Source organism: Chiloscyllium plagiosum, unplaced genomic scaffold (genome assembly GCF_037043375.1).
Source record: "Chiloscyllium plagiosum isolate Xiang-an unplaced genomic scaffold, Cpla_swu_hap1 HiC_scaffold_13, whole genome shotgun sequence".
Lineage (NCBI taxonomy): Eukaryota > Metazoa > Chordata > Chondrichthyes > Orectolobiformes > Hemiscylliidae > Chiloscyllium > Chiloscyllium plagiosum.
In genome coordinates this window covers 14,839,486-14,861,513 of record NW_028270151.1, presented here as the reverse complement: position 1 = coordinate 14,861,513, position 22,028 = coordinate 14,839,486, and the positions used below count along the sequence as shown (strand labels likewise).

The 22,028-nt window shown below is 44.5% G+C and overlaps 1 protein-coding gene and 1 pseudogene across 2 annotated transcripts in view; both read right to left on the bottom strand.

Moving 5' to 3' along the window:
* Positions 1–2,072, bottom strand: part of LOC122556204 (thioredoxin reductase-like selenoprotein T) — a 37,104-nt pseudogene extending 35,032 nt beyond the window's left edge. Inside the window, exon 1 of the transcript XR_015759107.1 lies at positions 1,897–2,072. The product of XR_015759107.1 is annotated as a thioredoxin reductase-like selenoprotein T (transcript). The remainder of the gene's footprint in view (positions 1–1,896) is intronic.
* Positions 2,073–19,670: 17,598 nt separating this feature from the next.
* Positions 19,671–22,028, bottom strand: part of eif2a (eukaryotic translation initiation factor 2A) — a 58,306-nt gene continuing 55,948 nt past the window's right edge. The window contains exon 14 of the mRNA XM_043702751.2: positions 19,671–20,041. Coding sequence (XP_043558686.1) covers positions 19,976–20,041 — 66 coding nt within the window. The 3' untranslated portion in view covers positions 19,671–19,975. The remainder of the gene's footprint in view (positions 20,042–22,028) is intronic.

Below are 22,028 nucleotides of genomic sequence, written 5' to 3'. Positions count from 1 at the left end.
AGACATTCTGGATTTCAACAGACATATATATATGGGGAACTGTATAGCAGCAATAAAAGTGCTCAACTATAGCACAAATCACAGGAAGTCAGAGTTTGGTTAAGTCAGTATCACACATACTGGCGGCTTGGCTTGACATAGAAGCACATAGTGATATCCAAATTGCTAAGACAAACAAGAGAAGATCCTCAAGAATAAGGAGTATGAGAATGACAAGAGAAGAAAGTACTTGAAAGGAAATGACTAAGAATGAATCTGACAGGGGCCTATAAAAGTTTGTAAAATGGCACTTAAATTATTCCAAACTAGGTTTCAAGGAAAAAATTATGATCTACTTCAAGAGAAGAAAGGAGTCATTTAGATCTGCGAGCAGGAAGGAACGTTGAGCTAAGAAATGGAATGGACTTTTATAGAAATTGCCAACAAAGATTATCTAACAGTTAGTTTGACTGCATTTTATCATCTGATATTTTATGATACAATAATAAGCGTTGTAGAGTAACGGAAGTAAAACCCTAGAAATTCTGCACACATCTACATGTTGCAACTTGGTGGGGAGAAGGGGAAAGAGAGGGAGAGAGAGAATAGATAGAGGATTTAATTTATGATGCGATTACAGGCTACATACATACATTGACAACAAAGAAATATCTTGGTTGCCATCTTTAGTTTTTATATGTCAGATAACAGATTTCAACAATCATAGCAACAACAGTTAGTTAACTGAATTAAAATCTGAGTGCACACTATGTGATATAGATGTACCATTTTATCAACTTATGCTTTAATACAATTCATTCTCAGTTACTCTGTTCCAAATCTAAATTTCTCCAGCTAGTCCTCAGGTGTCACAAGCTAACAACTAGCCTAACAGATCTTCCCTGTTTGTCATTGTACCATAAACATCCACACACAATTGTATTCCAAAAAACAAAATTTACAGAATAAATGCGCAATTTTTAGTCTGAAAATGTAATGATAGATGGATTTTAAAAATAAACTTCTATTCAGCATGACAAAACACTGAATTACAGTCAACACTGCAAATAAGGAAAAAAAAACCATAGACAGCAGTGCTAAAAATACTTAATACACTATAACAATTGCGGCCGGCCTGGCAAAACCTACAGGTATTGCGGCCGGCCTGGCAAAACCTACGGGAATTGCGGCCGGCCTGGCAAAACCTACGGGAATTGCGGCCGGCCTGGCAAAACCTACGGGAATTGCGGCCGGCCTGGCAAAACCTACGGGAATTGCGGCCGGCCTGGCAAAACCTACGGGAATTGCGGCCGGCCTGGCAAAACCTACGGGAATTGCGGCCGGCCTGGCAAAACCTACGGGAATTGCGGCCGGCCTGGCAAAACCTACGGGAATTGCGGCCGGCCTGGCAAAACCTACGGGAATTGCGGCCGGCCTGGCAAAACCTACGGGAATTGCGGCCGGCCTGGCAAAACCTACAGGAATTGCGGCCGTCCTGGGAAAACCTACAGGTATTGCGGCCGGCCTGGCAAAACCTACAGGAATTGCGGCCGGCCTGGCAAAACCTACAGGAATTGCGGCCGGCCTGGCAAAACCTACAGGAATTGCGGCCGGCCTGGCAAAATCTAAAATTAAATTATAGTCAAGAGGCACAAGTATGAGTTTCCCCACTTGATTTTGAGAACATGATGTTTTTCTGGCACTGCCATGCTGACGCTCATCTCCTGCCTGGCCTATGAATCAGTATCATGTACATACGAGGCAGCCCCTTGACTTCCTTCCCTAGGCTCGGGGCCTACAACCTCCAGAAGCCTGAGTCTCCGAGTTGAGCGGGTGCCGGGGCGAGCTCCGCCCTGAGGCGGGGGGGGAGGGGGGGGGAGGCGGTATCCAACGTCCCGCTCCGACTTCTTCACTCACCAGATCTGGAAGCGCAGCACCGGCCCGGTCACATACTGCATCTTGAGCCGCTTGTCGGCCAGCCCCTGTCCGAGGCTGCCCAGGCAGGTGAAGGCGAACAGCAGGAGGGAGAGCGCGGCCATACCCGGCGGAGCCATCGTCGCTGCGGAGCCGGCTGCTGTCACCGCGGAGACCGAGGGAGCGGGGGAGGGGGGGGGAACAGTGCGCCTGCGCGGCCGGCTCGGGGGACACACGTGACCCCGCTTCTGTCACGTGACCCGCTCCCCCAACCTGCAACTTCTCTGCACCCAGCCTCCCAAGCAATGCAGGTGTCCCCTACCTGTGGTCCAGGAGGCTCACTTGCTCCAGGGGGTGTGCAAGTGACACCTCTTGACAGGTTGATTAGAAAATATCTCAAGTTTTGAGGGGATCGTTGGAGATGGAAGCCTAGAGAAAGAAAAAGGAACAAAGTGATTGTGGATATGAAACTGGGGAAGGAAAACTGGATGGTTGATAATGAGGACTGTGAGTGGGTGAAAATGGGTTGGCCCTGCTCAAAGCAACCCATGTCATGACAGAATAAAAACCAAAGGAACTGCAGATGCTGGATCTGAGGAAAGGTCACTGGTAGAAGACAGAGGGTGGTGGAGAGGTGCTTTTCAGACTGGAGGCCTGTGATCAGAGGTGTGCCACAAGGATCGGTGCTCAGCTCACTCTTTTTTGTCATTTATATAAATGATTTGGATGTGAACGTAGGAGGTATGGTTAGTAAGTTTGCATTTGACACCAAAATTGTAGGTGTAGTGAACAGCAAAGATGATTACCTCAGATTACAATGGGATTTTATCAGATTGGCCAATGTGCTGAGGAGTGGCCAATGGAGTTTAATTTAGATAAATGTGAGGTTCTGCATTTTAGAAAGGCAAATCAGGGCAGGACTGGTAGGGTCCTGGGGAGTGTTGCTGAACAAAGAGGCTTTGGAGTACAGGCTCATTGATCCTTGAAAGTGGAGTCCCAGGTCAACAGGGTAGTGAAGAAGGCATTTGGTATGCTTGCCTTTATTGGTCAGTTCATTGAGTATAAGAGAAGTTGCTGGAAATGCTCAGCAGGTCAGGCAGCATCAGTGAAGAGAAAGGGTGACCAGACCTGAAATGTTAACTCTGAATTCTCTTCACAGATGCTACCAGATCTGCTAAGTTTTTCCAGCAACTTCTGTTTTTGTTTCTGAGTTTCAGCATCTGCAGTTCTTTCAGTTTTCATTTAATATAAAAGTTGGAAGATAATATTGTGGCTTTACAGAACTTTGGTGAGGCCATTTTCAGAATACTGTGTGCAATTCTGATCTTCCTGTTATAGGAAGGATGTTGTGAAATTTGAAAGGGTTCAGAAAAGATTGACAGGAATGTTGTCAGGGTTGAATGATTTGAGCTATAGGGTGAGACTGAATCGGCTGGAGCTATTTTCTCTGGAGTACCAGAGGCTGAGGGGTGACCTTACAGAGGTTTATAAAATCATGAGGGGCATAGATGGGGGTGAATAGATAAGGTATTTTCCACAGGGTGGGGGAGTCCAAAACTAGAGGACATAGGTTTAAGGTGAAAGGGGAAAAATTTAAAGGGGAACTAAGAGGCAACTTTTTAATGCAGAGGGTGGTCATTTATGGAACAAGCTGCCAAAGGAAGTGGTGGAGGCTGGTACAATTAGAACATTTAAAAGGCATCTGGATGGGTATATGAATAGGAAGGGTTTAGAGGGATATGGGCCAAATGCTCGCAAATAGGATTTATTTCAGATATTTGGTAGGCATAACGAGTTATACACCTTTGACTCTAGGACCCAAAATATTAACTCTGATTTCTGACAACAGACTTGCTGAGCTTTTCCAACAATTTTTGTTTTTGTTGTCCATGTCATGACAGAATCTACAATAGAGGGGTGGGTAATGGGAGGAGGTGTTCAGCCTCTAAAACTACTGAGTTTGATATTGACCTTTCAGGCTAAGAAGATGTTTCCCTTTATGGGGAGCCTTGGACCAGAAAGCATAGTCTCAGAATAAAGGGATGCCAATTTTAAACTGAGATGACAAGGAATTTCTTCTCTCAAAAGGTTATGAGCTTTTGGAAATTTTAGCCACTGAGAGCTGTGGGGGCAAAGTCCTTATGCATATTTAAGGCTGAGATAGATAGATTCTTGATTGGTAGATAAATAAAGGGTTACAGGGAAAATAGAGTAAAGTAGATATGAGGAATGACAGACCAGCCATGATCATATTGAATGGCGGAGCAGGTTTTAACAGCTAGACACTGAGTCGTGTTCCTATTCCTTATGGTCTTCTGGTTTAACACTGTAAGGTTCCCAAGCAGAAAATGAGGTGCTGTTCCACTTTGTATTGGGCCTCACTGGACCTACAATAGGTCCCAAGACAAAAATATTGGCATGGGAACACAGAACATATCTGTCATCAAGATAAAAATCACTTTTGCCCAAATGCTATCAGTTCTGAACAGGAGTCACAGGCTTCAATACATTAACTGATTTCTCTCCACAGATAGTCATAGAGTTGTACAGTATGGAGACAGACTCTTTGGCTAGGCAGAAGTGGGTACTGCAGATATTGGAAATTAGAGTCAAGATTAGAGTGGTGCTGGAAAAGCACAGCAGATCAGGCAGCATCCAAGGAGCAGGAAAATCAACGTTTCGGGCAAAAGCCCTTCATCAGGACATTCCTGATGAAAGGCTTTTGCCCGAAACGTCGATTTTCCTACTCCTCGGATGCTGCCTGACATGCCATGCATTTCCAGCACCACTGTAATCTTGACTCTAATTTACAGCATCTGCAGTACCCACTTCGGCCTTGTTGATTTTAACATTACTGCAAAGCCTCTTCCAAGGATGAAACTTTATTGCTGGAACAGCACAGCAGGTCAGGCAGCATCCAGGGAACAGGAGATTCGACGTTTCGGGCACAGGCCCTTCTTCAGGAATGAGCAGAGAGTGTTCAGCAGGAGAAGATAAAAGGTAGGGAGGAGGGACTTGGAGGAGGGGCGTTGGAAATGTGATAGGTGGAAAGAGGTCAAGGTGAGGGTGATAGGTCGGAGTAGGATGGAGGCGGAGAGGTCAAGAAGAAGACTGCAGGTCAGGAAGGCGGTGCCGGGCTGGAGGGATTCGGCTGAGACAAGGTGGGGGGAGGAGGGATGAAGAAACTGGTGAAGTCCAAGTTCATCCCCTGTGGTTGGAGGGTTCCCAGTCGGAAGATAAGACGCTCCTCCTCCGTCCGTCGCGTTGTTGTGGTTTGGCGGTGGATGAGTCCAATGACCTGCATATCCTCGGTGGAGTGGGAGGGGGAGTTGAAATGCTGTGCTACAGGGTGGTTGGGTTGGTTCATCCGGGTGGCCCAGAGGTGCTCTCTGAATCGCTCCGCAAGTAGGCGGCCTGTCTCCCCAATATAGAGGAGGCCACACCGGCTGCAGCGGATGCAGTAGATGATGTGGGTGGAGGTGCAGGTGAATCTGTGGCGGATATGGAAGTTTCCTTTGGGGCCTTGGAGAGAAGTGAGGGGGGAGGTGTGGGCGCAAGTGTTGCACCTCCTGCGGTTGCAAGGGAAGGTGCCGGGAGTGGAGGTTGGGTCGGTGGGGGGTGTGGATCTGACAAGGGAGTCGCGGAGGGAGTGGTCTCTACGGAAAGCTGATAGGGGAGGGGAGGGAAATATATCCTTGGTGCTGGGGTCTGTTTGGAGGTGGCGGAAGTGACGGCGGATGATGCGCTGTACATGGAAATTGGTGGGGTGGTAGGTGAGGACCAGTGGGGTTCTGTCCTGGTGGCGGTTGGAGGGGCGGGTCTCAAGGGCGGAGGAGCGGGAAGTGGAGGAGATGCGGTGGAGGGCACCGTCGACCACGTCGGGGGGGATATTGCGGTCCTTGAAGAAGGAGGCCATCTGTGTTGTACGTATTTTGTACAAAATACGTACAACACAGATGGCCTCCTTCTTCAAGGACCGCAATATCCCCCCCGACGTGGTCGACGGTGCCCTCCACCGCATCTCCTCCACTTCCCGCTCCTCCGCCCTTGAGACCCGCCCCTCCAACCGCCACCAGGACAGAACCCCACTGGTCCTCACCTACCACCCCACCAATCTCCATGTACAGCGCATCATCCGCCGTCACTTCCGCCACCTCCAAACAGACCCCTGCACCAAGGATATATTTCCCTCCCCTCCCCTATCAGCTTTCCGTAGAGACCACTCCCTCCGCGACTCCCTTGTCAGATCCACACCCCCCCACCGACCCAACCTCCACTCCCGGCACCTTCCCTTGCAACCGCAGGAGGTGCAACACTTGCGCCCACACCTCCCCCCTCACTTCTCTCCAAGGCCCCAAAGGAAACTTCCATATCCGCCACAGATTCACCTGCACCTCCACCCACATCATCTACTGCATCCGCTGCAGCCGGTGTGGCCTCCTCTATATTGGGGAGACAGGCCGCCTACTTGCGGAGCGATTCAGAGAGCACCTCTGGGCCACCCGGACGAACCAACCCAACCACCCTGTAGCACAGCATTTCAACTCCCCCTCCCACTCCACCGAGAATATGCAGGTCATTGGACTCATCCACCGCCAAACCACAACAACGCGACGGTCGGAGGAGGAGCGTCTTATCTTCCGACTGGGAACCCTCCAACCACAGGGGATGAACTTGGACTTCACCAGTTTCTTCATTCCTCCTCCCCCCACCTTGTCTCAGCCGAATCCCTCCAGCCCGGCACCGCCTTCCTGACCTGCAGTCTTCTTCTTGACCTCTCCGCCTCCATCCTACTCCGACCTATCACCCTCACCTTGACCTCTTTCCACCTATCACATTTCCAACGCCCCTCCTCCAAGTCCCTCCTCCCTACCTTTTATCTTCTCCTGCTGAACACTCTCTGCTCATTCCTGAAGAAGGGCCTGTGCCCGAAACGTCGAATCTCCTGTTCCCTGGATGCTGCCTGACCTGCTGTGCTGTTCCAGCAATAAAGTTTCAACTTTGATCTCCAGCATCTGCAGACCTCACTTTCTCCTCTTCCAAGGATGCCTACTTTGAAGAAGTTCTCTTCCAAAAAGAAAGGATTCCTGATGAAGGACTTTTGTCCGAAACATCGATTTTCCTGCACCTCAGATGCTGCCTGACCTGATTTGCTTCTCCAGCACTACTCTAATCTTAGAGTCATAGAGATGTACAGCATGGAAACAGACCCTTCGGTCCAACCTGTCCATGCCGACCAGATATCCCAACCCAACCTAGTCCGACTTGCCATCACCCGGCCCGTATCCCTCCAAACCCTTCCTATTCATATACCCATCCAAATGCCTCTTAAATATTGCAATTGTACCAGCCTCCACCACATCCTCTGGCAGCTCATTCTATACACGTACCACCCTCTGCATGAAAAAGTTGCCCCTTAGGTGTCTTTTATATCTTTCCCCTCTCACCCTAAACCTATGCCCTCTAGTTCTGGACTCCTCAACCCCAGGGAAAAGACTTTACCTATTTATCCTATCCATGCCCCTCATAATTTTGTAAACCTCTATAAGGTCACCCCTCAGCCTCCGATGCTCCAGGGAAAACAGCCCCAGCCTGTTCAGCCTCTCCCTATAGCTCAGATCCTCCAACCCTGGCAACATCCTTGTAAATCTTTTCTGATCAGAATTGCAATGCAATATTCCAACAGACCCTTCGGTCCAATGTCCATACTGACCATATATCCTAAGTTAATCTCGTCCCGTTTGACAGCATTTGGCCCATATCCCTCTAAACCCTTCCTATTTTTATACCCATCCAGATGCCTTTGTAATTACAATTGTACCAGCCTCCATGAAAAATCTGGTAGTTCATTCCATATATGCATCACCTGACAAATCTGGTGAGTTTCTCCAGCAATTTCTATTTCAGATTTCCAGCATCCACAGTTCTTTGTTCTGTTTTATCACAGAATCCCTCCAGTGTGGAAACAGACCATTAGACCCAATAAGTCCACACAATAGAGTATCTCACTCAGACCCATTTCCCTACCCTAATACTCTACATTTCCCATGACTAATGCACCTAATCTACACATCCCTGAACACTATGAGAAATTTAGCATAGAAATTCACTTAACCTGCATATATCCAGACTGTGGGAGGAAACCCAGACAGACAGAGGGAGAATATGAAAACTTCATACAGACAGTCCCTGAGGCTGGAATCAAACTCAGGTCTCTAGTGCTGTGTGGCAGCAATGCTAACGACTGAGCCACTGTGCTGCCCTAAAGTCTACCTTCAAGTCTTGTGTAATAGAGCGACCAGCATCTGTAAAAAATGGGTAAAAACTACCATCTAAGGTCTTCCTGCCATATCATAACCAGGGTCTGTCAAGTTCCCCTCATGGCTTTATATGGAATATAGATATATTCTCATGTTTACAAATGCAACTGAATTGAAGCTCTAATGAGAAATGTCAAAATTAGTCACAGTCATAGTCACAGAACACGGAAATAAACCCTTCAGTCCAACCCGTCTATACTGACCAAGTTCCCCAAACTCAACTAGTCCCACTTACCTGCATTTTGCCCATACCATTCTGTACCTTTCCTATTCATGTTCCTGTCCAAATATCTTTTAAATGTTGCAACTGAACCTGCATCTACCAATTTCTCTGGCAGTTCATCCCACATATGACCCACCCTCTGTGTGAAAAAGTTGCCGCTCAAGTGTCTTTTAAAGCTTTCTCCTCTCATCTTAAAAATCTGCCCCCAAGCTTTGAAATCCCCTACTCTAGGGATGAGATTTTTGCTATTCACCTTATCTCTGCCGCTCAGATCAATTGTACTTTCCAGAATGTCCATTCTTGAATTGTTTTGTAACTTTTGCGTTTACTTATTGATGAATAAATTACATTTATGAAATTTTTCAAAATGGATAAATGATTTGGGATGAAAAAAAATAAATTGCATATCTAAATATAAAAGGCTATTACTTTGTCGTAGAAGTAATAAAGCTTCATGGAGGATTTATTGACATAGATTTAGTGGACGAGTTTAGGATAAGACCAGTACGCTATTGCCTCAAAGTTCTGGGAAATGCTCTTTTATGATCAGCAGTTTTGCTTTTATAATCCTCCAAGAGGAATCATGGGTAAGAAAGAAAGTTTAGAGGGAATGTGAGAAAAGTATTTTAACCCAGAAGGCAATGGGAATGTAGAAGTCACTTCCTATGAAGCTAGTAGAGGTGGAAACCCTCATGACATTTAAAAAATATTTTGGTGAGCACTTGCAATGCCAAGGCATACAAAGTGCTGGAAAATGGGATTAAAGTTTTAGGTGGTTGTTTTTGACTGGCACATCTCAGCTTTCAGGCAGCGTCTGGAGAGGGAAAAGAGTTACATTTTATTTGAAACTTTAACTTTGTTTCTCCCTGCATTGATATTATCACACCTGCTGAGTTTCTCCAGCATGTTCTAATTTTACTGCTATGCTACATTGTTTCATGATTTATATGTATGTATATGTGCTCACACACACTATGTGTATATATATGATATATATGTGGATACTGGATCTCCCTAAAGACACTGCAGACCTACCAACAGCAAATGGACCGCAGTACCGCAAGAAGACAGCTCAATACCACCTTCTGAAAGGCCACAATGAAGGGCAATAAATGCTGACCCAGACAGCAATGCACTATGTCCTTGGATGAATTTAAAAGGAATTACCCTTGTACATGCAACAAGAAAAAGGTTAAAATCTTACAAAAATGCCAGATTGAAGTCCCACAACAGGTAATGAGCATAAAACATCAATAATGATGCTCCAGTGCACATTTGAAGGTATTCTGCACTGTCAGAAGTGATTTGAATGAAATGCCCATTAATTTTGCTTTCTTCCCACAGATGCTGGCAGATCTACTGAGTTTCTCCAGCAATTTCTGTTTTTTTTTAAATTTCAGACCTCTAGTATCCACCGTTCTTAGTTTTATTTTAATGGAAAACACCATCTGCCATGACAGGACTTGAACCCATGTGCCCAGACCTGGGTCTCTGGCTGTATAGTTTAGAATAAGACCACTACACAGTTGCCTCCAAAATTCTGGGAAATACTCGAAAGATTCTTTTAGGATCAGCAGTTCTGATTTTACATTGCTCCAAGAGGAATCATGGGTAGGAAGGAACATTTACAGATTGTAATCTGATCAGCGATCATGTGACACAATTAAGTACTAAGGAAAAGCCTGAGACATTTAGAATGATAATCCGATCCCAAAAGATCACTTGAACTCTGATATTAGTTTACAGTCAAACACAGATAGAAGTAACAAATAATGCAGATGTGACAGATTTGCACTTTATTGAAACCTTCATAAAAACAAACTGCAATGTTTAAAAAGAAGTATTTAATATTAAATCACTGAAAGGCTACAGGGCAAGAGGCCATTCAATTCAGTGTCCGTGCAGCATAGCAAATCAGTTTATCCTCACTAGCAGCCCTTTCCTCGAAGTCTATAGGTTGTTTGCTCTTTCTGTTGCACATGCCCTTTCAAAACACCTAATTATATTTGCCTCTATCACATTCAGAGGCAATGCATTCCAGATGATAATCACTCACCATGTTTAAAAGAGGCTTTTCTGCCTGCTGCCTTTGGCTGTTTTTGCAAATACCAGAATCATTCTGCTGTGGTTTTCACAATGGTAGCAGCTCCTGCCTTGTTTGTGTGCTGCAAAGTGAGGCAGAAACTGGGCAGATGGAAGCTATGGTCGCTCTCCATCGCGGGAAAAAATCTGGTCATCAGGTGTGAGGCACTGTCATTGCTTTTATACGTGGCACAGATCTGGCCTATTCCCAGAACCTGTGCCGCTGCAGTCACCCGGGCCATCTTCCAGTTTATATGGAGGTCAAAGATGGACCGGGTCCGAAGGGACTCGCTGTACAAAGATCTGGGCAATGGGGGAAAAAATACACCCAATGCCACCCTCACCCTATGGCCACCTTTGTGTGTGGCTGCATCAAGCTGTGCGTGGATCCCCGGTACGCAAACACCAAGTGTCACTACGTACTGAGGTTCTACCAGTCCCCGGTGTTGCGAAGGATGGGCCTGGCCTCGCTGCCGCGGAATGCTCCGAGTAGTTGGACCGTTCCGTATCACCTGTCCTTCGTGGAGAAGTTTATGAAGAAAAACACCTTTGACCACAAGTCCATCGGGAAGTGGTCAGCACGTAGTGTCCTTGAGACCCTTCGGGAAAAGGAGAGGGCGGATCCTATCGAGCGGTTCCCTGAGCAGACTGTCAAAGCCATTTGGCAGAATGCCTCATCGCCAGAACTTTCCAACAAGCACCAAGACATGGCTTGGCTGGTGGTGAGAAGGGCTCTGCCTGTGAGATCCTTTATGCACGCCCGGACTCTCTGCCGCACCGCACGCCACCCTTGAAGCGGCTGCGGGGGGGATGAGACTGTTACACACCTCCTTCTGGAATGTGCCTATTCAGGAGAAGTCTGGAGAGGAATGCAGTGGTGTTTGTCGAGGTTCGTCCCGAGCAGCGCCGTGATGCGTGACTCCGTGCTCTACGGCCTGTTCCCCGGGACGCACACTGAGACGAACATCAACTGTGCCTGGAGGATCATCAACTCGGTGAAGGACGCTCTCTGGGCAATCCGAAACCTGCTGATCTTCCAGCTGAAGGAGTTGACCCCGACTGAGTGTTGCAGACTGGCACATTCCAAGTTCCAGGACTACGTGTTGAGGGACGTGCTGAAGCTTGGGGCAGCTGCCGCCAAGGCGCGGTGGGGAAAGACCACCGTGTAACATCTGCCTGCCTAAATAAGAACAGGGGGCCCGCGCAGACATTTGGGCTCTGCTGACGCCTCAGCTAAGAATGTAATCGTACCGACCTGTAAATAGGAATGATTACTCTGTTTTTCTGTATGCAAACAAATGGAATGTTTACATATGTATGACATGTATTTTATGAATAAAGTATATTTTTGAAATAACAAAAACAAATCTCCCCATTGACTTTATCCATTAGATCTCCTCTCAGTTCTGAAGTCAGGAAAATGCACTTTTATCCATGCATCTGAAATCACTCATCCTTGCAACCATTCTTGGAAATCTTTTCTACATCCTGTGTACAGCATTCAATGAGATTAATATAAATCAAGTAATGACAGGAATTATATGTATTAAAACTGAAGTCTTGATTCCAGACTCCAGTGTTGCTGGCAGTGCAAATTGTTTTGTCTGTCTTAGAGATGTACAGAACGGAAATAGATCCTTCGGTCCAACTCATCCATGCCAACCAGATATCCTGACCTAATTTAGTCTCATTTTCCAGCATTTGGCCCCTATCTCTCTAAACCCTTCCTATTCATATACCCATCCAGATGCCTTTTAAATGCTGTAATTGTACCAGCCTTCACCACTTCCTCTGGCAGCTCATTCCATACACGTACCACCCTCTGTGCGAAAAAGTTGCCCTTAGGTCCCTTTTAAATCTTTCCCCTCTCACCCTAAACCTATACCCTCTAGTTCTGGACATCCCCACCCCAGGGAAAAGACCTTGTCTATTTATCTTATATATACCCTCATGATTTTATAAACCTCTATAAGGTCACCCCTCAGCCTCCGATGCTCAAGGGAAAGCAGCCCCAACCTATTCAGCCTCTCCCTGTAGCTCAAATCCTCCAACCCTGGCATCATCCTTGTAAATCTTTTCTGAACCCTTCAAGTTTCACAACATCCTTCCGACAGGAAAGAGACCAGAATTGCATGCAATATTCCATAACTGGCCGAACCAATGTCTTGGACAGCCGCAACATGACCTCCCAACTCCTGTACTCAATGCTCTGACCAATAAAGGAAAGCATATCAAACACCTTCTTCACTATCGTATCTACTTGCAACTCCACTTTCAACGAACTATGAAACCACTCCAAGGTCTCTTTGTTTAGCAACACTCCCTCGGACCTTACCATTAAGTGTATAAGTCCTGCTCTGATTTGTTTTTCCAAAATACAGCACCTCACATTTATCTAAATTAAACTCCATCTGTCACACCGGGGCCTATTGGCCCATCTGATCAAGTCATAGAGTCATAGAGATGTACAGCACGGAAATAGATCCTTCGGTCCAACCCGTCCATGCCGACTAGATATCCCAACCAAATCTAGTCCCACCTGCCAGCACCCGGCCCATATCCCTCCAAATCCTTCCTATTCATATACCCATCCAAATGCCTCTTAAATGTTGCAACTGTACCAGCCTCCATCACTTCCTCTGGCAGCTCATTCCATACACGTACCACCCTCTGTATGAAAAGGTTGCCCCTTAGGTCTCTTTTATATCTTTCCCCTCTCACCCCAAACCCTCTAGTTCTGGACTCCCCGACCCCAGGGAAAAGACTTTGCCTATTTACTCTATCCATGCCCCTCATAATTTTGTAAACCTCTACAAGGTCACCCCTCAGCCTCCGATGCTCCAGGGAAAACAGCCCAAGCCTGTTCAGCCTCTCCCTATAGCTCAAATCCTCCAACCCTGGCAACATTCTTGTAAATCTTTTCTGAACCCTTTCAAGTTTCACAACATCTTTCTGATAGCAAGGAGACCAGAATTGCATACAATATTCCAACAGTGGACTAACCATGCTGCAACATGACCTCCCAACTCATGTACTCAATACTCTGACCAATAAAATAAATCATACCAAACGCCGCCTTCACTATCCTATCTACTTGCGACTCCACTTTCAAGGAGCTATGAATCTGCACTCCAAGGTCTCTTTGTTCAGCAACTCTTCCTCGGAACTTACCATTAAGTGTATAAGTCCTGCTAAGATTTGCTTTCCCAAAATGCAGCACCTCGTATTTATCTGAATTAAACTCCATCTGCCACTTCTTAACCCATTGGCCCATTTGGTCAAGATCCTGTTGTAATCTGAGGTAACCGTCTTCGCTGTCCACTACACCTCCAATTTTGGTGTCATCTGCAAACTTACTAACTGTACCTCTTATGCTCACATCCAAATCATTTATGTAAATGATGAAAAGTAGAGGACCCAGCACCGATCCTTGTGGCACTCCACTGGTCACAGACCTCCAGTCTTAAAAACCCTCCACCACCATCCTCTGTCTTCTGCCTTTGAGCCAGTTCTGTATCCAAATGGCTAGTTCTCCCTGTATTCCATGAGATCTAACCTTGCTAATCAGTCTCCCATGGGGAACCTTGTCAAACGCCTTACTGAAGTCCATATAGATCACATCTACCACTCTGCCCTCATCAATCCCCTTTGTTACTTCTTCAAAAAACTCAATCAAGTTTGTGAGACATGATTTCCCACACACAAAACCATGTTGACTGTCCCTAATCAGTCCTTGCCTTTCCAAATACATGTACATCCTATCCTTCAGGATTCCCTCCAACAACTTTCCCACCACTGACGTCAGGCTCACTGGTCTATAGTTTCCTGGCTTGTCCTTATCACCCTTCTTAAACAGTGGCACCACGTTAGCCAACCTCCAGTCTTACAGCACCTCACCTGTGACTATCAATGATACAAATATCTCAGCAAGAGGCTCAGCAATCACTTCTCTAGCTTCCCACAGAGTTCTAGGGTACACCTGATCAGGTCCTGGGGATTTATCCACTTTTATGCATTTCAAGACATTCAGCACTTCCTCCTTTGTAATATGGACATTTTGCAAGATGTCACCATCTATTTCCCTACAGTCTATATCTTTCATATCCTTTTCCACCGTAAATACTGATGCAAAATATTCATTTAGTATCTCCCCCATTTTCTGTGGCTTCACACAAAGGCCGCCTTGCTGATCTTCGAGAGGCTCTATTCTCTCCCTAGTTACCCTTTTGTCCTCAATGTATTTGTAAAAGCTCTTTGGATTCTCCTCAATTCTATTTGCCATTGCTATGTCATGTCCCCTTTTTGCCCTCCTGATTTCCGTTAGGTAAACTCCTACTTCCTTTATACTCTTCTAAGGATTCACTTGATCTATCCTGTCCATACTTTACATATGCTTCCTTACTTTTCTTAACCAAACCCTCAATTTCTTTAGTCATCCAGCATTGCCAAACCTACCAGTCTTCCCATTCACCCTAACAGAAATATACTTTCTTTTTGGCGTCGTCTGCAAACTTACTAACCATACCTATGTTCACATCCAAATCATTTATATAAACAACGAAAGGTCATGATATTTAGTGACTTGGAGGGGAATTTGCAGGTATGGTGGTGTTCCCATGTATCTGCTGCCCTTGTGCTTCTAAATGGAAGTGGTCATGGGTTTAGAAGGGGCTGTCATAAGACCTTTAGTGAATTTCTGCAGTGCATCTTGTAGAGTACACACTGCTGCAACTTATCACCAGTGATAGAGGGAATGGATGCTTGAGGATGTGGTGCCAATCAAGTTTCTTTCATGTTATTGGAGCTGTACCTGTCCAGGCAATTAGGGAGTATTCAATTACATACCTGATTTGTAGATGGTGGACAAGCTTTGGGGAGTCAGGAGATGAGTTACTCGCTTCAATTTTCCTCACCTCTGACCTGCTCTGTGTTTATGTGGTGAGTCCAGTTGAGTTTCTGGTCAATGATAACACCCAGTGGGGGATTCATTGATGGTAACATCATTGAACGTTAAGGAGTGGTGGTAGATTGTCTTTTATTAGAGATGGTCATTGCCTGGCATTTATGTGGTTCAAAAAGTTCCAGGTTAACTGGGTTGACAGCAAGGTGTATGAAGGGAAACTGGTAGATGTGGTGTGCTTGGATTTCCAAAAAAAAAATTAAGAACCATGGATTTCAGCAACCCTAAGAAGTGTGCAGACCCCCAGTTCTGAATCAGGAAGCTGCTCACAATGTGGTCTTCTCTACAGTGGGGAGACAAAACGCAGACTTGGGGAGCAAAGTGCAGAAGACCTACATTCTAGTCGTAAAAATGACCAGAGTTTCCAGTTGCCTGCCAATTCAATACACTACCAAGTTCCCATGCCGAGATTTCTGTCTCACTCTTGGTGCAACGCACCAGTCAGATTCAGTGCAAGCTCGAGGTACAACATCTCACTTTCGCCTGGAGATTCTATAGCCTTAAGGACTCAATATCAAGTTCAATAATTTTAGAACCTGAATACCTGAATCTGTAGGAAGTGATAGCCTAGTGGTATTATCGCTGGACTATTAATCTAGAAACTCAGCGAATGTTCTGGGAAACCAGACAAAAATCCCATCATGGCAGATGGTGGAATTTGAATTCAATAAAGGATCAGGAATCAAGGGTCGAATGGCAATCATAAAACCATTGTCAATTGTCAGAAAAACCCACCTCGTTCAAGAATATCAATTTAGGAAGGAAACTTCTGTCCAAACCTGGTCTGGTCTACATGTGACTCCAGATCCACAGCATTGTGGTTGACTCTTAAATGTCTTCTGGGCAACTAGGGATAGGCAATAAATGTTGCCAGAGAAGCCCACATCCTGTAAGTGAATAAAATCACCTTCTTTCCCGACAACCAGATGACGCTGCAGTTCATGACATCACTCCTTTGGTGGTCTCACTGCAGGTCACTTCACTTTTTTTATTCATTTGTGGGACTTGGGTATCGCTGGCTGGCTAGCATTGATAGCTTATCCCTATTTGCCCTTGAGAAGGTGATGGTGAGTTGCTTTCTTGAATCGCTGCAGTCCACTTGCTGTGGGTTGACCCACAATGCTGGTAGGGAAGGAATTCTAGGATTTTGACCCAACGACTGAGAAGGAACAGTGGTATATTTCCAAGTCAGGGTGGTGAGTGGCTTGGAACTTGCAGGTGGTGGTGTTCCTAAGTGCCTGCTGCCCTTGTCCTTCTCAATGGAAGTGGTTGTGGGTTTGGAAAGTGCCGTCTAAGGATCTTTAGTGAATTTCATGCCTTTCATCTTCTCCCACCCATCTCTTATTTAAAAATGTTTACTTATTGCAATAAACTTGAGTTAAAGCACATGTTCCCCTTTGCATCAAATTCCCTCTTGAACCAAATTTCCAGCAGCACATTCACTCGGCCTCCATCTGACTCCACTGAAGTCTGCTTCACATCAACTGTGGTCCTAACTCCGTATGAATGAGAGCTGGCATTGTAAAGTTGCTATGGCAGAGGTCTGTCAAATAGGAGGCTGCATGCCAGATAACTCCATCAGATGCTTCATGTGCAATCAATGTCTGCCACTTCATTACAATCAATGGAACACTCCTAGCACTACAGTGGTACTAACCCAGTCACATTTGTCAGGGTACACATGTAAAACATAAAACAAGTTACAATATTCAGCTGATCACATACCACCTGGTTTCTCATCATAACTATACAATATGCTCACCTTAAAGCTTTTCACTGCACACTTTAATGGGAAAAGGACACATCCGCAAAAGATGCTCTTTTGAGCTGAGTGCACTTTTGAATTCTGCCCTGCTTAGATTTGTTACAGTCAGCCAGTGATTGCCTTGATTGATCAGGTTTCACCCCAAACAATCTGAATTGTTAACAATAACAAGCTACATTGAATATGACTGAACTGATTAACGTATATGGGTTTCACCTCTAACACTGTCAGCATTTGTCAATAAGTGGTTATGCAGGGGAGAAGAACTGAAGACATTTATACGCAACTGAGCTTGGACAAAATAAAAATAACGCCAGCAGGTACATGTTTCATATGTAGTTGGGTTGTGAACACACTCCTTGGTTTTCAAAGTTGGGCCCACCAACAAAATCCTGGTGGTGTAAGGTGTAAATGAGTATTCATGACATGCTAATGATGCAGACTGGTTCCTGCTTATGAAGGAAGCAACTTGTTTTTACAATTTGGTCATGCAATCTACGAACTGCTGGTCAGACTAGATTATATGCACATTTGTAAATGCCCTTCAGAATATCGTAATAGGACTGGGCATTCAACCATCGAGCCTATTCTGACACTCACCTAGATCATGGTGAGAACGTAAGAAAGAACAGAAGTCGACAACTCAGTCTTTCAAGCTCTTTTCACCATTCAATAACATCATGACTGATCTGCCCCAGGCCTCATCTCCTCCTACCTTTTGATTTTTCCTCCCAAACTTTCCTACATTAAACTACATTGAGTCACAGAGATGTATAGCATGGAAACAGATCCTTCAGTCCAACTTGCCCATGCCAACCAGGTATCCTAAATTAATCTAGTCCTATTTGCCAACATGTTGTCCAAATCCCTCTAAACTCTTCCTATTCATATACTCACCGAGATACCTTTTCAATACTGTCATTGTACCAGCTTCCACCACTTCCTCTGGCAGCTCATTCCATACATGCACCACTCACTCCATGAAAACATTGCCCCATGGGTCCCTTTGAAATCTTTCCCACTCACCCTAAAACTATGCCTCCTAGTTTTGAGCTTCCCCACCCAGGGGAAAAGACCATGTCTATTCACCCTACCCATGCCCCTCATAATTTTATAAATCTCTGTAAGGTCATCCCTCAGCCTCTGACACCCCAGGGAAAATAGCCACAGCTTATTCAGCCTCTGTCTATAGCTCAAACCCTCTGCCTGGCAACACCCTTGTGAATATGTTCTGAACCCTTTCAAGTTTCACAACATCTTTTCTATAGCAGAGAGACCAGAATTACATACATTACAAAGCCTAGAGCCAGGCTTTTGCCCACTCACTCAACCCTTCTATATTCCCTTGCAGATTTCTTATATCCTGATTATAACATGCCCTCCCACCTATTTTTGTATCATCAGTAAATATGAATACATTACATCCTGCGCACCCTCCAAATTACTTCTATGGATAGTAAACAGTTGAGCTCCGGGAACTGAAGATTGTTGCAGTCTACTAGATACATCTTTCCAATCTGAAAAACAGCCATTAATCCCAACTTTCTGTACTCTGTGTGTTAATCAATCCTCAATCCATGCTAATACATTACTCCAAATACCATGAGCTTCTATCTTGTGCAATAATCTTTTATGTAACACTTTATTGAAAGCCTTCTGGAAAACAAAATGCAGTTCATCTGCTGGTTCCTCTTAATCAATGCTGCTTGTTATATGCTTAGAGAATCTCAGGAAATTTGTTAAACTTCATTTACTTTTCACAAAACCATGATGACTCTGTTGTGTTAAGCTTTTATAGATGTTCAATTTCCTCCTTAATAATGGACTCTGGCATTTCTCTGAAGATAGATACTAGACTAACTGCTCTAGATTAGAGTGGTGCTGGAAAAGCACAGCAGGCCAGGCAGCATCCAAGGAGCGGGAAAATCAATGTGTCGGGCAAAAGCCATCCTGATGAAGGGCTTTTGCCCAAAACATTGATTTTCCCGCTCCTTGGATGCTGCCTGGCCTGCTGTGCTTTTCCAGCACCACTCTAATCTAGACTCTGGTCTCCAGTATCTGCAGTCCTCACTTTTGACTAGGCTAACTGCTGCTTTCTCTCTATTTTTGAACAGGGGCATCATATTGTCAGCTTTCCAATTTGTTGGAACCTTGAAGTTGTTGGAATCTTCCTAGAATATTCCAACTAAAACCTACAGTATCGCTGTAGCCATTTTACCACGTGCATTATCATTGCTGCTCCCCAGCTCCCACCCCACCCCCGCATGTACACCATACTGTTTGAAGCAACAGATATGAAAGCTCTTCTTCATATCCTGACCAGCATTTCACCTTCAATCAAAACAGATTATCTGATCAGCAATTCATTGCTGTTTGTGGGGTCTTTGTGTACAAATTGGCTGCCTCGTTCACCTATGTTTCAACAACAGATTTACTGAAAATTACTTTATTGGCTGTAAAATTGATAAGAAGTGCTAAATTTGCAAGAAAGTACAAAAAATTAAAAGTTCCTTTTCTTGAACTGAAATACAAGTTTTTGACTATCGTACCAAAGTAGTATATTTTACTCCCAATAAACATTTTTTTTATATTCTTGTATCATCATTTATTTTAACACTGTCCAAATCTTTTACATTGCATAGTACAGTATTGGATTTCAATCACATAAATTCACAATGAAAATAATTTTCCAATGACAAATGAAACCAGGTATTGTGATCATCTTGGTATATTTACAGGCCCAATTCCAGGTCTTCAAGCTCCTTCAAAAGAGCATCTTCTTTCAGTATTTTCTCCAGCTGTAAATAGAGAGGCGTGTAGTCAGTTCATAGCAATGATGCTAATATAACCACGTCAGCAGAATAGTTCAAATCAAGAAAAGTTGAATTTGACTCCCTCTAGCAGCTTTAATGGGCAATTACCTGGCTTAGAGTTGAAACAAAAGACCAGAAAAGTCCAAGATTTGATCTTAATCTCCCTAGAACAAGTTAGTCTCAACCAAGATGGTAACATGCACATGTTATGAAAGTGAAGACTAGGAACAAGACCCCTATCCCTTACCCGTTACCCCCACAAAGCCAAGAAGGATAGAAGATTTTCATTGTCACAAGGTAAGACACCATCATGCAGACTGCTGAAAGTTATAGGGTAAATCATGTGACTTAAGAGTCATAGAAATATAAAGCACAGAAACAGACTCTTTGGCCCAACCCGCCCAAACCGACTAGATATCCTAAATAAATCTAGTCCTATATTCCACGTTGTCATGCACACAAGATCAATGCAGAGAAAGACAGAGTAAACAAACACATTGATTGCTCTGTGGGATCAAGTATAAATACAGCTGGGACAATGAGAGTTCCAGGGAATTTTTTTAAAGGATGCAGAAGACAACCAAACTCTTGTTAGGGAAAGGCATGGCTTTTCAAACAGGCAGTGTGACATAATTGCCAAGGTTTTAGTGAATAGTATCAGTGGAGTGTATACACCTGTACCTCTGGAGAGGGTACACCTAGATTGTGACTTATTGCCTGGAAAAGTAACTGTAAGGGTTGTCCATAGTATATCTGTAGCTAGAGTCAACCTACTCCTGGACAACGATCTGGTTGGAGAAAAGGTAATGCTTTCTCCAGTAGTTATGGAAAGATCACATGAGGTCAAAGAGACAGAGCAATTACAGGAAGTAGTTCCAGAGATGTTTCCTTCATGCTTCATGACCTGAGAAATGACTTAACAAAGACCATAACTGAAGGTCAAGTTGGCATTCAAAGACATAATTTGATTATCTGAACATTTCTTTGGGGATTTGGAAAATCCGAGAGAAACGTTCAGTAATTCTCCTCCAATTGAACAGGCCAAACCAGTGCAGAATTAAGTAGCCCAACTGGTTTTAACTTAAGCTGAAGGAGAAGGCATGCCAGAATAGTACTGTAATAAAAATGTGATTCTGATGAGGAAGTGGAGATCTCCTCACAGACAAAAGAACCAGGAGTGGAATGGCAGTTCACCAGCTGGTGGCACCACCTCAAATACTGTCAAATAGGAAGTTGCTAGGGCAAGACATGGGAATCTGGAAGCCCCCAAAAGATGTAGGTAGATATTTACACTGGCCAGGTCTTCACAAGGACATGGTGCCACATTTGCCAGATGGTGGGAAAACAGTTAACCTCGTACCTCTAATTTCCATACCAGTTCTTCATAAACCATTTAGTGGACTATGTTGGACCTTTAATAAAAACAAAGCAGGACACCTATATAGTTTTACTAATCTGCTATTAGATTTCTGGAGACTATACACTTGTGAACAATCACTGCTAAATTAATTGATGAGAAGTTAACCAGGTTCTTCGTTCAATATGGATTTCTGATGGAAATCCTTTTGGATCAAGATTTCAATTTGAACTTTAGTCAACATTTGTAACTGCTAGGATTTGTTTAAGTAAGTCAGGTTAATGCTGATTGGTCAATGCATTGCTCTGAAAAATAAACCAGTGAATGACCATTGTTGAGTTGAAACAAGCAGAATGCATGTACATGTTCGCTCTGTCTGTAAAGGAACAGGGGCCGATGTGTTAATACATGCAGCTTTCAATAGAAGCAAGCCGGAATGTCAATCCTAAACTGGCTATCAGTATAATTCTTACACCTAGGATTATCCTGCAAATATTGTCCAAGTGTGCAATCGCATTAGTGTTGGGAATTTTGCAAGTGCCGTCTGGTTAAGTACAGTCAGTGCCTTACTAGTTGAGAACAGTCAAAACAGGATGCTATTAGTGCTGTTTGCAG